The sequence below is a fragment of the Amia ocellicauda genome, chromosome 7 (genome assembly GCF_036373705.1).
Source record: "Amia ocellicauda isolate fAmiCal2 chromosome 7, fAmiCal2.hap1, whole genome shotgun sequence".
NCBI classification, from domain to species: Eukaryota; Metazoa; Chordata; class Actinopteri; order Amiiformes; family Amiidae; genus Amia; species Amia ocellicauda.
This window is the reverse complement of record NC_089856.1, coordinates 30,708,896-30,725,144: the sequence shown is the minus strand read 5'-3', so window position 1 is coordinate 30,725,144 and position 16,249 is coordinate 30,708,896. Positions and strand designations below refer to the sequence as shown.

General features: G+C 40.0%; 2 protein-coding genes across 9 annotated transcripts in view; one reads left to right on the top strand and one right to left on the bottom strand.

Annotated features, from left to right (window-relative positions):
- The window catches only part of kif1aa (kinesin family member 1Aa), a 75,752-nt gene extending 71,426 nt beyond the window's left edge, over positions 1-4,326 (bottom strand). For all 8 annotated transcript variants that reach the window (XM_066709146.1, XM_066709138.1, XM_066709139.1 and 5 more), the window contains exons 1-2: positions 3,993-4,326; positions 42-210 (exon numbers count right to left, since the gene is read on the bottom strand). In XM_066709146.1, coding sequence (XP_066565243.1) covers positions 42-147 — 106 coding nt within the window. In that variant the 5' untranslated portion in view covers positions 148-210; positions 3,993-4,326. The remainder of the gene's footprint in view (positions 1-41; positions 211-3,992) is intronic.
- A 3,586-nt stretch (positions 4,327-7,912) lies between these two features.
- Positions 7,913-13,918, top strand: LOC136754078 (allantoinase, mitochondrial). The gene is made up of 11 exons (XM_066710418.1): positions 7,913-8,166; positions 8,842-8,993; positions 9,235-9,349; positions 9,644-9,790; positions 10,230-10,275; positions 10,910-11,003; positions 11,125-11,311; positions 11,631-11,769; positions 12,625-12,797; positions 13,149-13,181; positions 13,690-13,918. The coding sequence occupies exons 1-11, from the start codon at positions 8,020-8,022 to the stop codon at positions 13,816-13,818; spliced, it is 1,362 nt and encodes a 453-aa protein (XP_066566515.1). The 5' UTR covers positions 7,913-8,019; the 3' UTR covers positions 13,819-13,918.
- Positions 13,919-16,249: the final 2,331 nt, after the last annotated feature.

Here is a 16,249-nt window from a genome sequence, read left to right as displayed (position 1 = left end):
ACAACCACAGGAAGTGAAGGTGGGGCTGGCTGGATACTCACTCGTTGTGTTTCCACTCATCTGGATGATGCACTTGCTATCGCGGCTAATCTCTCGTGAGTTGAAGGGGCGGACCCTCACCGCCACCTTCACTGATGCGCCTGCCATGGTGCCTGGCGCTTAGTGATGAGAGACGGCTAGAACAGAGGTCCGTCTGCTTGCTGTCACAGTCTGTGGAAGAACCAACAGTAGGAAAATTAATGCTGAGGAAATCCTAGGCTTAAAATGACATTTACCTAGCAAAACAAATGGTCTCCATATTATATGATGTATGAGGTGCAACACGAAGTCAGGACTTTGCCCATTGGAGTTTTCTTTTTTTTCAGAGGCTCCCATTTTGACCGGGTACCTGCTATAATGGCTGGGATTTGTTGCCTCATTAGGCTTCAATGCAGGCCTGAGTCAGTGCTACAGAAAACCAGGGTGGAATTTCTAAGGCTGAGCTCAGTCCATCAAAGGCCTAATATCACAGCAACACTGGCTGACCCGGACAGGCACGTGAAAACAGAAACTAGACAGGACCAGTGACTCACATCGGCCCTGACATCTTTTACTCACACAGCACCTGTAGCAGTGAGATACTGTTTGAATTGACCTTTCCAGAATTCAAAAGGAGAATGGGTCTGAATGCATACTGAGGTTACTGCTCAGTACTCCCAAACACTTCTAAAAACTGTATTTTTCCATATGAAAAATGGCCAATGGGCTTTTAATAGTGGAACTAGTAGTTATCACCCCGATCAAAGACAATAACATACAGCACAAACAAATAGATATAACAGGAAATGCCGCTAGCAAAACAACAAATACATGGCATTAGTGCTACAAATTGCTCCTTTAACCCAGATTTCAGTCTGCAGGCCAGTCCACTGCTCTGAAAGGGTGGGATCCGATTTCTGCAATCCACACTATCCCATTAAATGGAGAAGGTTTTAAGCAATAAAACTTGTGTAATCTGGGTTGCAGATTAATGCAATAGCCTCAGTGGTAAAAAGCGAGACTCAAGAACCTCGGTCCCGTTTATTGATTTTTGAAAGCTTTCAAAATCCTATCCTGAGAACACAAAAGAATGAGCTCATTGTATGTAGAAAGACACAGGAAGGAAAAACATTACATGGACATGGAGATCTAAATGGCATGTCTTCCATCAAGGGTAGTTGCATGTGATGCCAGCAGTAGAAGTACCTGTATAGCTACCTGTATTCAGGTCATAGTGAGACCAGTAATGTTGGATCAATAACAGCAATATAGTATAATTATGCGATCTTGTCAAAAATAACAAGAGGTCATTAAAACGAGAGTTGTTGGGAGATTTTTGCAAGACGTGTCATTTACTGTCCTTGTCTATAAATCAAATTGTATTCTAAGGAACACCCATCAGTTATGTAGGATTGATTTATAATATCTTACACAATCTTATTTGGCAAATTCATCAGTGATTCTAATTCATAATTTTGCCTTAAAGCACAATAAACATTTAATAAGCAACCAAGAATATTTAGACAATTTTCCATCCTGGTCTTAATTGTCCAATTAACTCCTAGCATCTCAGAGATCTAAAATAGGCATGACGTGTTATTTTTTCAACAGTCCATCTGGGATGGTCTACAGTGAGACTGGCTGCTTTCTCACTGATTTGCATCCTTAGCTGGAGATTGTGTACGCAGATAACAGCCCCTCCTAATGCTGGCCCTCTCTATCCATTCCTCCTTCCGCACCCTGGACCAAGGCTCCTCTGCAATGCCAGGTTGGCATCAGTCCCTGCCCAGCACAGACCAACTGGCATTGTAAACTTCCACTACCACTGCAAAAAAAATCTATTTAGCCGCTCTAGTGTAATGTCTTATTGACCTTTCTAGTAGCAAAATTGCTTCCTTTTTTAAGAGCATTAGATGCTTCACCAATTTGCTACACCACCTTTAATTGGAAAATAACGACACTGTCAATTATGAAATGTATCTGCGTTACACACAGTGAAGGCGATGCGGATTAGACTGGAAACACACTGGCTTGATCATACTTTGTGTCACTGTAAACCACATGAATCGTTGGATTAGCAGAATATGTATTTAGCCAGTAAGAGGCCATTTTTAATATTATGATATTAGACATGGCAGTTTTACGATATATGTGAACATTAACTAAAATAAATATAAAATAGCATTATTAAATATATGTAGACCTATAGATAATAGTTTGTTTACAGCTGTCTGTATTGGTTATTTGGTTGAAAATTTAATATACTGACTGATTGGTCGTTGTGTGCCAAATCCGGCCTGCTAACCATTACAGTTAAAATAATCTGGCAAATCTGTTATATTCTGTTTAATTATTATTTTTATGAAAACATAGTTATTTTTATTTCCCCTAAATATTATACTAATTTAGTCACTCATTCTATAAACACATTATACAAACAAACCCAATGGGTGGGCTGTTTTAATTCCATTTATTTATCAACCCATCTGCCTTAATGAAAATGGCTCCTACTTCTACGCTTTCGCTCTTTCTAATTCACTCCTCCCTGTTTCCCAGTAGACTGGCTGCCCTGTCTGTCTGGTGAAATGGGTGCGTCTTCCTGCAGAAAGGAAAGACAAGTGGGTTTATTTCGAGAATCTGCTGCTCTATAAGCTCAACAGACGCAGCTAAATAAAATATGTATATTTTATCCATATTATTGAATAAAACAATAGCGCAGCAGTTGCGAATGAGATCCAGTCACGGCACGGCGCAGAATTGGAACGTTCACAAACGAACGTCAATCATGTTTATTTACATTTATATATTAATTCGTTTAATTAAAAACCAAGTCAGCCTAACGAGTGCATTCCCGATCCCCTTTTTATTTAAAAGGAAGCCCATGTTTATTCCATCTTCCCGTCGGGTAGAAATAAATAAATAAATAACCTGCCAGTATGTTCTATACGCTCATAGACTTCCATATTGCTGAAATTGGGCTCGAATGGTCGAGCACTTTGCATAAGGACCAGATCTGATGACTTGACGCCGTTTCAAAATTGGGTTTGACTCAGCGGTTTTTGTAGCCCCCAATGACTAATGGAATTTCAGTTTAACGCCCGGTATTTATTATAAAATGCCTATCTGAGGTATAAAAGGTAAATACATCATATGCTATGTTCCTGTACATTCATAACAACGTGAGGAATATGTATGTCATTGCTTTGTGCTTTTTTAATGTCTATCCCCGTTGTTTTTAATAACCCAGCTGGCCGCTTAGCTTGTTTACCTTGAGGGCATCACAACGCCCCTGCCTTCACCGGTTTATGTCACCACCATTTTGAACTAGGGCTGAATTGCACCCAGAAACTGTCTCAGGATGTGATACGGAATGTGCCTCTTTTAAAACACATTTAGTCTCCCTCACTTGTAATACCATCAAAATGAATAACACAAATCTTACTGTCATTTTTATGTATTTTATAATGCATATAATGTGCATATATGTGTGTGTATATATATGATATAAACATATATATATATATATATATATATATATATATATATATATATATATATATATATTGAATGTTAATCATTCTAAATTAAATATGCAAATATCAGCTGTTTAATGAGGCAGATGGGGAATGACAGTATGCCACAATTATTGACTGGGCTATCTTTTATGTTCTTCATCGTGCTATTGTGCTTCTGAATGACACTGCATTTCTTCATAAATAAATTAAAAAACAACCACTTTGGATCAAGAACAGGGAATAAAAAAGGTTTACAGGACCAAACAGCTGTCGCAGTGCCCTTTAAAATACTTGTTTACCATTCGCTAGACATGATCCCAGAATGTCGGCAGCCCTCCATGGACACAGAAAACAGACGCACCCCAAAATCATCCCTAATATCCTGGGCTGTGCAATACGACATTTGAACAGGGAGCAACATGGACACCAAAAAAAGACATAGAATTCTGTGCTTCTTACCTTTGTTTCTGTGCTGTTGTGCCAGACCCAGTTATGGCTGGTTGTTGGGTTGGTTTTTTTGCAGGTCCCAGTTCTGCCTCTCCTCCTTTTTTCAGCACTGCCTCTGAACAGCTGAGAGCTTCCCTTATTCCCCTCCACCAAGCAAGCGTCCTCCAGGCAGATCTGTACCCTGGATGGGTATAGCCAGACGTCTTCTGTGGCCTGGTACAGAGTGGTTCGTTTGGGGGTTAGGGGGGGGATGGGATCTGGGTGTTGCGTGTGCTACAATCCAAAGGCAAAATGGCTCTGTTGATTGACTAAGGCAGGGATGCTGAGCTGCACTGAGCCAGTGACATCATCACTGAGAGAGGCAGCGGCAGCAGCAGCAGCAGCATCAATGCAGCAGAGAGGGAGAGCGAGAGGGGAGGAGAGAGAGACAGAGAGAGAGAGAGAGAGGGGCAGAGAGAGAGAGAGATTGGCATCCCAGGGGAGCTTTGCACACACACACAAAAACACAGCTAGATTTCTGCCCAGTCCCGCTAGGAGGAACCTGCTGACCAAAACAAAGACACATATAAGTCTTCAACATAGCAATTAAATCCTCCTTGGTTATTTTGGTGAATTAGGCCTTTGTAGGTCAAGCTGACATCCCCAACCATCAACAAACAATGCAGGCCATTGTTCCATGCAACTAAATGTCATTGTTCAGTTCAGCTAAGTTGTGAAATATTAAACTGTTAGTACTATCTTATTTTAGAATTGTACTTATTAATGTATGTTATTATTTAATAAATAAACATTCCTGTGTATATATATCCTAGAATTCAACTATTAGCACAGTGAACATCTACTATTATTATTATTATTATTATTATTATTATTATTATTATTATTATTATTATTATTATTATTATTATTATTATCATAAATGTAAGCTAATTTTCCTGTTACCTAATTCTTAAAATGTAATCTATTTGGTTTGTCTTATCATAACCTTCACACATTTCGATACAAGTTGGACAAGATGGCTGGGGTTATCACCTGTGATCTTCCTGTAGTCAGCAGTTAATTATTAACTGAGTCAGCCAGACTGTTCTGGCTGTCTGTACCTGGCCTGTACCTTACAGTGATCAACTGTTTCCATCTGTGTTGTGACTAAGTGTCAGTCAGCCTCAAGTGTTAAAAATATCTCCCTCTTTGTAATCTATTTCACCTTTTTTTCCTATGGCATTGCTACAGGGAGAGCTTTTCCGCTCATGTATTAGGTTAATATCAGACACAAGTTTTAGAAAGGTTTGGGTTTAATTTGGATATGACAAATACAGTCTGGTTGAATTAAATCTTGTTGTTACCTAACAATATGCATTGCAAGCACCTACATTTTTAATATAGCATTTGTCTATAAAGGCCACAGTAAAATCAAATATATATTTTTAAGCCATCTGAAAAGCTCCAAGACATGCTGTAATAGCTCTGTGCCTCACCACAGTGCTTTCCTAAAGAGATCACCTTGAACTGGGCATCTTTTCAGACTGCAGTGTTGTACTGTGTGTGATTGTGTTGTCTAATGAACATAAGCTTAAGTGCCAACAGTGCCACTACTCAGAACCAAATCTCTTTTACCAGGGACCTTTCTGCCCGCTTTTCTTTGTCGTCTTATAATAAATAATCCAATTCAGTGGATTCACGAAATGGAGGATTTCTCTTTGACAATGACTACATAATCCATCCTTCCAGACCAGCTTTTATTGAACATTAAAGGGCGTCAGTGTGCTGAATACAGCTGCACAGTCCTAATACATCATGTGAAACAACTTGAAGTAGGAAACCTGGCTTAAAACATATTCAAAATGGATTAAGATTGACTTCTATTCAATTTTTACAGGTGATCTTAATTTTACAATACAGGCTATATGATATAGTGCCAATGAAATATGGTAGAAAACTATAAATAAATATGCACATAAAAATAATTGACAACATAAAGAGATATGCTCCATAACACTGAATCTGCCTCCATCCTACCTGAGAGAATGAAAGAAACGTGCCGGAAAGCTTTCCCTTTAAGGAAGGCTGGCAGATGAGTCACAGTGACTGGTTGGAGTGTGACGTGCATGCCTGTCTGTGTTTCCAATATGGGGACAAGTCGGATCCATTGTTAATGAGGTTTACTCACAATAAAGGGCAGCGGAGGGTGGCTATCTCGATGGCAGCTCTAGAAGGTACCACAGCACGGCAGAGGGCAGAGTCTGGTTTCAGCCTGATGAAATACAATGCAATTGTGCTCTCTGACCTTCCTCTCCACACAGTCCTGGGTCTCTGGCTCTCCTGCCTTCTCCTGCCGACTCCCCCCACGGCAAAAGTCAGCTTGCCCATTCCAATGAAGAAATGCCAATTCCCAAATCCGAGCTTTGGCACAGGGGATGTTAACTTGCTGCAGTCCTGCGCTTTCTTTTTTCAATTCAGCTAACAGAGGCATTTACAAAAAGTGCAGATTTTGAACTATGCCTGCAAAGACCAGGATCTCTATATCACCATAATTAACCTGGTATCTCTCAGGGATGTTGTTAAATTGGAGAGCAAAGCAACAAACTTAAAATCCTCCTAAATGGATTATTTTGGCAAGCATAAAAAGATCTTCTGCAGAGTATTCCTATCTGTGTATGATTTGAAGAACAACGTATTATGTTAAGTGTTGAGTAGTGAGACACTAATGTATTTGTTGCAGATAAATGTAGTGCCCAGATCTGGTTGTCAAATTCACAATAAGTTCTGCCATCATTATGTGTTGAGTGGGTGCTAAATTGAGGATTAAATTATATATTAAAACACAGGACAAGATAATAGTTCCACAGGGCACAGCATAATTTTAGGATTGAAGAATCTGCAGCTTTAGCCAATGGCATAATACAAAGGCTTTAAACCCTGTTTCTGTAGATCCCTACTGCTCTTCAGTGGGATTCAGTTAGTGGCTAATGAGCATTTAACTTCTTGATTAATACAGCCATAAATTGGGTCAATTACGTAATTCCGTGCACAGCTGTAAATCATACCACAGGACCCTTTTTCCCCCCCAGGCTCACAAATGGAGAGCCTAGTCTTAAAATAGATTGAAATAAAAGAGACAGTTGTTTAGTAAGCAAGGCAGATCTGCATGCTGCTTCTGAAGCAGAGGACAGATTTAGAAAAGGACTGGCATTTTTTTATTTTATTTTATTTTTCTTGTACTCTCTCCCAGCTGGTTTCAGTTAAGTGGAGCTGAATTCTAAATAATTGATTAGTAGAAAGAGTTGTGGGTGTGTTCGCTAAGCTGACAAGGTTTCTTAAAGAGAAGTGCCACCTTTTCGAAGTGCAGGGCCTACAGTACCAGAAAGAGATCAGCACACTAGCAATTTATCTTTTCACTGCTTGCACACTATAGTTTTGGGATAAAACCTGAAGTGATCGTTTTTTCATGTTTGTAGTAACGTGCCTCAGTATGGTATAGAGACCCAGTTCATTGTCATAGGTGTCAGCCTTGGTAAATACTTCTAAAATGTATTAAATGAGGATACTACCTAGATGCTTTTAGTTTCTTTCCAACAGAAAGAAAATATTAAACTGAGGAAAGAGTGGATTGGAAAACAGACCAATTTCCCCACACAAAAAAACATGTTTCCTTTAAAAAAAAAAAAATCAAAGTTTTTGTATTATTCATTAGAAATGAGTCCTACAAATCTCCTGTGAGTTTTCGGAAGGAGACCTGAAGGATATATGTCCCAAAGTCTTACGGTATTCTTTTGCAGAAATCTTGTAGGATATCTTTGTTTCGGTCATTACATTTGTATTGCTGACTGGAATGCCTATGAAACGTGAGAGAAAACGACAGGTCTTTAACCTCATATCTGCCTTGTTGTGCAAGAGAGGAGGAGTTTCAGTAGCTGCATATTTGTGCAGGGACAGAGCTGAGCAGAAGCAGGTTACCCTAAGTTTGGAACTACAAAACCACATAACTGGGTAAAAAGCAGGTTCTTTCTGCATCCTGTTCATTAAAATTAAAACCGGAAGCATGAAGCCTTTATCCCCGGTCACAGTGCTGAGAAGCCAAAGGGTATTTTGGGGTACTGGCATCCAACCTGCCCTCATTATAATCAAAGATGGAAAAATTCTGGAAATCCTCTCTGATTGTGATCAAAACATTGGAGATGCATCTGAGGTAGGACAAGCATTTTCTGCACTGTAGCATGTACACCAAACTCCCCCTGCTGGAAAGAACCTGTATCACTAGTTGAAACTATCTGTGAAAATTGGCTGATCAGGTAGATATGACACAAAGACATATTATAAAGTCCCTTTTGGGGGAGGCAGGAACAAGCTAGTCTTTTGAGCATCAGTGTTGCCAGTAAATGGTGAACAGAGGCTGAGGGATCATTTATTAGAGTAAGTAATGTATCTGATAGGTGTGTTGATCTTGTTTGTTCAGGCAAAGGACAGTTTAATGCATGACTGGTAGCGTTTGGCTTTATTTAGGGAAAATACAGCAGTGTTGGCAATGGAAATTTTGATGACGGTCAGGAATTAAAGAGACAATATCCTTCAATTGGCAGCAGATTTATTTTCCTTGACTCATGCATCTATTGTGCTGATGTGTTCAGTCTATCTATGAAGGCCCTAGCTCCCACACACACTCTGCCTCAATAGTAAGGCAATATCCATCCAAGCATGCTAGATGTTTTTCCAATGGAATCCACCAGGAGGCAGTGCAGAAAAAAAGGCAAGAAAAGTGAACTCCAAACTACAGTTACCGATTGCCAATCCAGTAACAATAACTATGCAAAAATGTATCAGAACATAGATGTAGACTTTACAGCTGGGATGCATTGTGCTGCAGGTGCTGGATGTGGGCTGTCTGCTGGTGATGCCGGGATTGGTGGACAGTCACGTCCACGTTAATGAGCCTGGACGCACCGCCTGGGAGGGCTTCCAGACTGCCACCCGCGCCGCCGCAGCTGGAGGGGTCACCACCATTGTGGACATGCCCCTGTAAGGATTCATAGGCTGTCATTGTGGTTGCCATTGTGGTTGCCGGTAAACAGTTGATGACAGAATAACAATTTCAAATTAGGAGAATAACGCAGCAGTGCTCAATCGTGTCTTAGCATGTGTTCTTCTAATAACTCATTATTAGACTATAAAATGTCAGAGGAGGACAGGTAAGACTCTCAATGGGAATTTGAAACAACAAACAACCTGAGTGTAATCATTCTTTTCTCTATTGTTATAGCAACAGCATCCCTCCTACCACCACGCTCAGTAATTTCCAGACCAAGATGCAGGCAGCCACAGGGCAGTGTTTTGTGGACACGGCCTTCTGGGGAGGAGTTATCCCCAATAACCAGGTAAACTGTTAGAGTCCCTTATCTGAAACCCCAACCCCTTCTGTGCCCCATCCTCCAAGATCATACCCCTAAATCTTTCCCTTTGCCCTCCCCTGCCAAAGAAGTGCACTTCAGAGCTGATAGACTTCCAGTTCAGCACCATTTGCCTAATTGCGCTGATCCATCAAAACCCTTTGTGAGACATCCGCTGTCAGATAGACTAATATATCTATACTGGCGTCGACAAGTATTTAGAGTTTTGCCAACAGTAATATTGCATGATTCTGTGATGTTTTTTCTTTTTTCTTTCCACAGTCAGAGCTCCGTCCACTGATCCAGGCAGGAATTGCTGGCTTCAAATGCTTCCTGATCCAGAGTGGAGTGGATGAGTTTCCACATGTAACTAAAAGTGACCTCCACACAGCAATGGCGCAGCTCCAAGGAACAGGCAGTGTCCTGCTGGTAAACCTCTGTGCATCTCCAACTGCATCTCCATCTCAGGCACAAAGAACCCAGAACTGCCCACATATGGATTTCATTTGCATGGGGATTCCATTTTGCTTTCTATATCAATGCAAGTTCAGCAGAAATGCAGGGGAGCCCACATCTAATCACAACACATAAGCAGTATCAGTTCTAGAGACAATACTATGACAAGAATATTCAATTAAAACCTGAGTTAAACAATCTTAGTAAAGTTTGACCACAGTGTGTTGAAACCAGACCATTAGAAGGTATCTCACTGTCAACACAGCACTTTGGTGATTTGGACTGAGTAATCTCAATTTCAAGAAAAACAAGTAAAGGTCTTCATGGGTTCATTTCCCAACCGATATTAAATTCAGTCAACTTGATTGGAGGCTGGAGGGTTATATCAATTGATGGCATGTTTCTCTTTCAGTTCCATGCTGAGACGGAGATTCAGCAGCAGAACGAGGAAGAGGAAGGTGAGGACCACAACTGCAAACAGGTCTTGTCTTGCATTGTAAAGTTGGATAGGAAAGCTGTAGGCAAATAGCTGGTCAGTGTTTGGTCTTTAAAGTGGTGATGGGTTAATTTGAATGATCAATGCTTTTCTGAATACATGTAATCATTGCTTTTATTCTGCGTGCGAGATTAATTCTATTTACATGCAAGGAGCGCACTGTTATTTGGGTCATTGTCTTGTGAGCATTTGTTACTGCCAAGTTTAAATAAGAACCCACTGGATTTGGAGGGAACAAGGCCTTGAAACTAGGTGCTCAGCAGCTCTGACATCTTGGGACAAGATAAAAGTTTGTAGCTTAAGACGTAGATGAGTTGTGGAATTTTCCCAGACCATCACTATTATGTAAAACTGTGTAACTTTATTATTGGCAGTTTTGCTTTGGTATCACTGCCTACACCAATTGAAGAATGCCTCTTCTTATGGGTAATACAACTGCTGGTAACCAGGAAAACAACAGGCCTCCGTGCACATTCATTCGAAGATAAAGCTGATTGACTGAAACTCCTGTCCCTAGAAATACTTTCCAACAATGGTGAAATGAGATGCTATATTTTCTACAAGAATGGACAGTTCTAATGCTCTGTCTGTCTCAGATCCCTGTGAGTATGCCTCCTTCCTTAACTCACGCCCTGACGTCATGGAGCTGGAGGCCATTCTGACAGTTACACAGCTCTGTCTGCAATACCAGTAAGAGATGAGTGCCCTTTCACAACTGTGTAAGTGTAGTATGCAAGAATGATAACAGATGTGTGGCTGAACCATGGATTCAAGTGTCCTGTGCGGCCTTTTATGTGTCCGTTGTGTCCAGGGTGCGATGCCATATTGTCCACCTGTCCTCTGCCAAGGCCATAGAGCTCATCCAATCTGCCCGCCAGGCTGGTGCCCCGCTCACGGTGGAGACCACTCACCATTACCTGACCCTCTCTGCAGAGCACATTCCCCAGGGCGCCACCCAGTTCAAATGCTGCCCGCCCATCCGCACACAGGCTAACCAGGTGACAGCTACTCATGGAACATCCATGAATATTGTATTAAATTATGTGCTTTGCAACTGGGGTAACCTTTGCCTGTTTCTAATAAAGTATGTCAGTGTAGGGTTCAGGTTTCCCCATTTGGTTGATGCACAGCTGCAGGGTGGTCTTTGTTCGGTCAAACCACCATTACATAGATATCACATCAATGGGGTGTTCAGAACTTTGTTTTCCCTAATTGTTGAGCTGTTTCTCCCAGAAAGATATTTTTATGGTGTCCAACAAACCACGCATAAAAGTTTCTATGCGATTCAGAGGAGCCATGTTTGCCATTGATCTCCAGGATCAATTGTGGTCAGCGCTGAAGGCTGGCCAGATTGACATGGTGGTGTCTGACCACTCACCCTGCACTGAGGAACTGAAGAGACTGGACTCTGGGGACTTCACTCAGGCCTGGGGGGGCATTTCATCTCTGCAGTTCGGTGAGATTCAGGTTTATTTGTTACAATGCATCCACTTAGATTAGTCATAGCAGCATAATCAATCCCTGAAAGGCCTTTCAAGGCTTTATATATATTTTCGTCTTCCAAACACAACCAAGGTTGTCCCCCCCCTCCACCCCCACACAGACTTAAAAGGAAAGCCATTTAAAAGGTAATGTCACAGTTAGATTGGGTTGATAAATATTAGCAAGTTGTAAATTTGTAACATTTTCCTATATATTAATGAGGCAGATATTGCTGTGGCACGATAGGGACTGCTGAAGAGAATGTAACAAAAATTGAGACTTGCATAAACATTTGACATTCTTTCTAAAAAGTTGTCAATTCAGAGGCTCTTTGGCTTTGACCTTTCACCCCAGCAGCAGTACAAAGGCCACCTCACAGTAAACACAGCACTACTTATTTACAAGCCGATGTAATCATTGAACACAGAGCAGCAGAGGTTGAGGAAACTGTTCAAAGTCCCTCCGCTGGGTTGGGGCATATGTTGTTAATGAATGTGTTCAAATTGCTTGCTAAGCACCTCTATGTGTTTTCCCTGTTCAGTGATGAGACGTGTGTTGTTCCTTTCACAAGACTCGTATCTTCCAACATATTTAAAAACAAGTTTCACATTCTTAAACTACAATGTGATTACGAAACTCCTTGTATTCGTCATGACTGCATTCTTAGTGTTTTGTGGATTGTTAACATTGTGAATGTGCTGGATGTCTGTTTTGTATGGCCATCTCAGCAGTAATTGTGTAGGTTAACATTAATTAAAAGCTGGAACCTAAGTCTGGTACACTGTGTTCAATTTCCTTCAAAACCTCTGTTCTGTGATGGTGTTCTCAGGTCTGTCGTTGTTCTGGACCACAGCCAGACAAAAGGGTTTTTCGGTGGCTGATGTGGTGAGGATTCTCTGCCAGAAACCAGCAGAGCTCTGTCACCTTGACAACCAGAAAGGCTCTCTCCTCCCTGGCTACGATGCTGACTTGGTCATATGGGATCCAGATAAGGAATTTGAGGCAAGATGCTAAGTGATTATTTATTACTGTACAAATGGAGGACTCAATGTACGTAGTAGTACATACAAAATGTTGCCAAAAACCCACGGTACATTTTTGCAGTCATGTATGTGTGAGAGTCTAATAAAGTAATTTGAAATTAATCAGCATGCAGGCACTATGATTTCTCCATTCCTTTCAAAGCCAACAACTCTACAGATCCCCCTCACTGTCACACGTCCAGCTGTTGAGTCCCTGAATCGAAACCCTTCTAATTGTGCCATTAAGATTCAATGTTTGTCTTGTTTTTCTCCCTGGTAAAAAAAAAAAATGTTTAATTATGTTTAACTAATAGTTACTTTTATATTACAGCTGAATGAAGATGACATACATCATAAAAATAAGGTCAGTTGCTTTTATTTTTAAATATGTAGCAAAAGACAATGCAGATATATTTTTCACCTCTGTTGTCAATAGGGGTTAATTAATAGTCACCTGCAGGTGAGTTAGGAATCAGTCATCGTTAAAGGACAAAATACAAATATGTACAAAGGAATAAAATATATACCAATATTCACAGAATACATATATAAGGAACTTTTAAGGAATTTTACTACTTCTACTACTACTACTCCTACTACTACTAATGCATATTATTATATTATTTGTATTATTATGCTATATAAAAATGCATTTACCATCCAAGAATGAACAGTTAATTGAAAGGCAAATCATCTGAACAACAGCTAGAATAAAGAAAAACACAGAAAACACAGAATAGGGTATTAAGCAAATAAGAAAGTCATCAATTTGAAAATGTTGTTAAGCTGTTTTCCAGAGTGATTTGTGTGGTGGCTGGTGTTTAACACAGCGCTGTCAGTGTGTGACGAGTGTGCCTGTCTTCTCTCTGCAGCTGTCACCCTACCTTGGCTTCAGGCTTCATGGACAAGTGTTTGCTACAATTGTCAGAGGACAAATTGTGTACATGCAGGGCACCTTTTCCCCACAGCCTCTGGGAAAACTACTTCTTGTAAAACAATGACATTCATCATAACAAAAAGGAAGGGGAAATACATATGCATATACTTTGGGAATTTTAAACTGTAAAACTAAAATAAATAAGTACATTTGTATTTTTGGTGAATATAACAACCTTGGTTTCTGATGGTTTATTTGCTCCCCTGTGTGTCGCTAAGGGATTCGATGTATTACTTTTATTTGTTCCCCCTGACACCTACACACAAACTCCAATAAAATCCCCCTGAAATCCATAACCATCTATAGCTTGAAAACTTAATGCACAACCAATATAACCAGGAACACAACCTTCCTCAAAGAACACACTAGAGGCTAGCATAGTCTTCAGTGACAAGTGGCCAGACAAGTGGCCAGTCATTGACAATTGTAATACACTTTCATCTAATTGTCCAGTTCACAGATACAGTACAGTACTGATCCCTAATGTATGATACAGAAGTACAACCGTGCAGTATTTAAAGCAGCCGCTCCTAAGGCTAGTTTGCGTTAACAATGAAACAATGAAAAGCTTAGTTATCAGCTTCAGGTCAGCATTAGGACCTCTGCTGATAGCTGTCTGAGACATGAGCTAATAACACTGGCTGACTGTCTGCATGTACTCTATAGTTTGAAGGCTGTATTACATCATACCAGAAGCAGCAGGTACCATTGCTGTGTCATCAGGTACAACTACTTGCTCCCTTCTTTAACTGAAACTGTTCTGCCTTAAGAGAATTGTTTAGCTTCAGATGCTAAAAGTAAGAGGACCTTTAATTGTTAATACCAATGTTATTTGACATAACACTGAATTCACACACAACATCAATCAATCGTGCATCATCTCAAAGAGTAAAATAAATAAATAGATAAATCTCCTCTTGTTTTTGGTTTGCATTTATCTCTATTTCTGCACATAATATAAGAGCTGCTTCTTTATTATCTTCTGTGTTACTTTTAATTACAACAGGGAGATAATGTTCTTATAATAGTTTTTGAAACTCTTTGTTCCTTGACAGTGAGGATTGTGTGGAAGTTGCTAGTTATAGATTATCTTGCTAAACTGCTGTTTTGCCTACTCCTCTAAATGCAAATTCATTAGTTGGGTGGAAACAAATGCTTTCCAGGTCAGATCAGAAAAGAATCTGGATTTCTCCGTTCAACATTACCAAATTAGCAATTATTCTAGTGGTTCACAAACCACTTTGATCTACCTTATTCTTGGTCATTCAGGGGGGGGGAAAGCTTCATCCAGAGCTGTTCTTACCTGCAGCTCCTCTGGGAATCTTTTCTCACCTTCATGTAGTGTACACCACTTTTATATTATCACATTTTGGATCAGGGAAAATTGTCTCCCCAGGCACTGATATGTACACTTCAATTAGGTGCTGACAATTCATAATACAAGTTAGGTAGTCTTCTTGCTTCCTTTCAGCATCACACTATTCAGCTTTTTTATTTTCTTTGTACAAGCCAAGGAATGTCAGAAATAATATATATAAAAACCTGCTAATTCTCTCATTTGCAGAAGCAACCCACTGTATCAGCCAATCATAGAGACTGTGTGTGCATTTGTTAACCAATCATCTTACTTAAAGAATGTAGCCACCTCTTAGTTGCTCACAGTGACCTCGGGTCAGGTAAATAACCTGGAACTGAAATCAATAAAGCATGTCACCTCTTATGCAATATAATGGAGCAAGACAGGACTGAACTGGAATTCAAAACACAGCATCATCTAGTTGAATTGATAACAAATAATTGTCCACAGTTGGGCTACTACAATGTTTAAACTATTTTGTGTCACAGCTTAAAAAAAAAGAAAATCAGCTCTGAAAATGTTTTATGTTTTAATTCTAATTGTTATTTTTTAAATTTTTATTTTATTATTTTCTCTGACCCATAAACACATGCTTTATTTCAGTCTTCACAGTGCCTGTATAAATAAATGCCAGTCCTTTCCATGAAACTACCACTTAGGACCAGGGGAACCACCATCTTAAACCTTTTGGGCTCTCTGCACAGGTTTCAGAGTGTGGCCCTGTTAGGATGTCCCAGGCGTCCCAGGAAGGGACTCTAGTCCTGAAGAGCCACACTTCAGTTCACCTCAAAAGCTCAAGTTTTGCCAGTAATAATTCAGTGTAGGTAAATCAGAGATTGGGTAGAGTGAAAACGTGAAAAGACTTTGACTATCTAGAACCAGAGCTGTGCACCCCTACCATTGGTAATTTCCTTTTAGAAAACTCTTCAGACACGGAACATAAGTCTATAACACTATTTCATCTACCCTTGGTCCATCTACTAACTACCCTGTCATCCATTCTCAGCTCTCTCCAGTCATCTCAAGAATACTATCATGGAAACAGTTCAAATGCTAGTATGCTAAGTCACACACAAGTGATGCAGAGAATATATCATTGATAAACACCTGTTTAGAATAGTTAATCATTGAAAGGAAT

Coding starts and splice junctions, on each gene's coding strand:
- LOC136754078 (XM_066710418.1), top strand. CDS start 8,020: ATGAAGCCTTTATCCCCGGTCACAGTGCTGAGAAGCCAAAGGGTATTT. Junction 11,312..11,630: donor TCCGCACACAGGCTAACCAG/GTGACAGCTACT, acceptor ATTGATCTCCAG/GATCAATTGTGGTCAGCGCT. Junction 12,798..13,148: donor ATCCAGATAAGGAATTTGAG/GCAAGATGCTAA, acceptor TTTATATTACAG/CTGAATGAAGATGACATACA.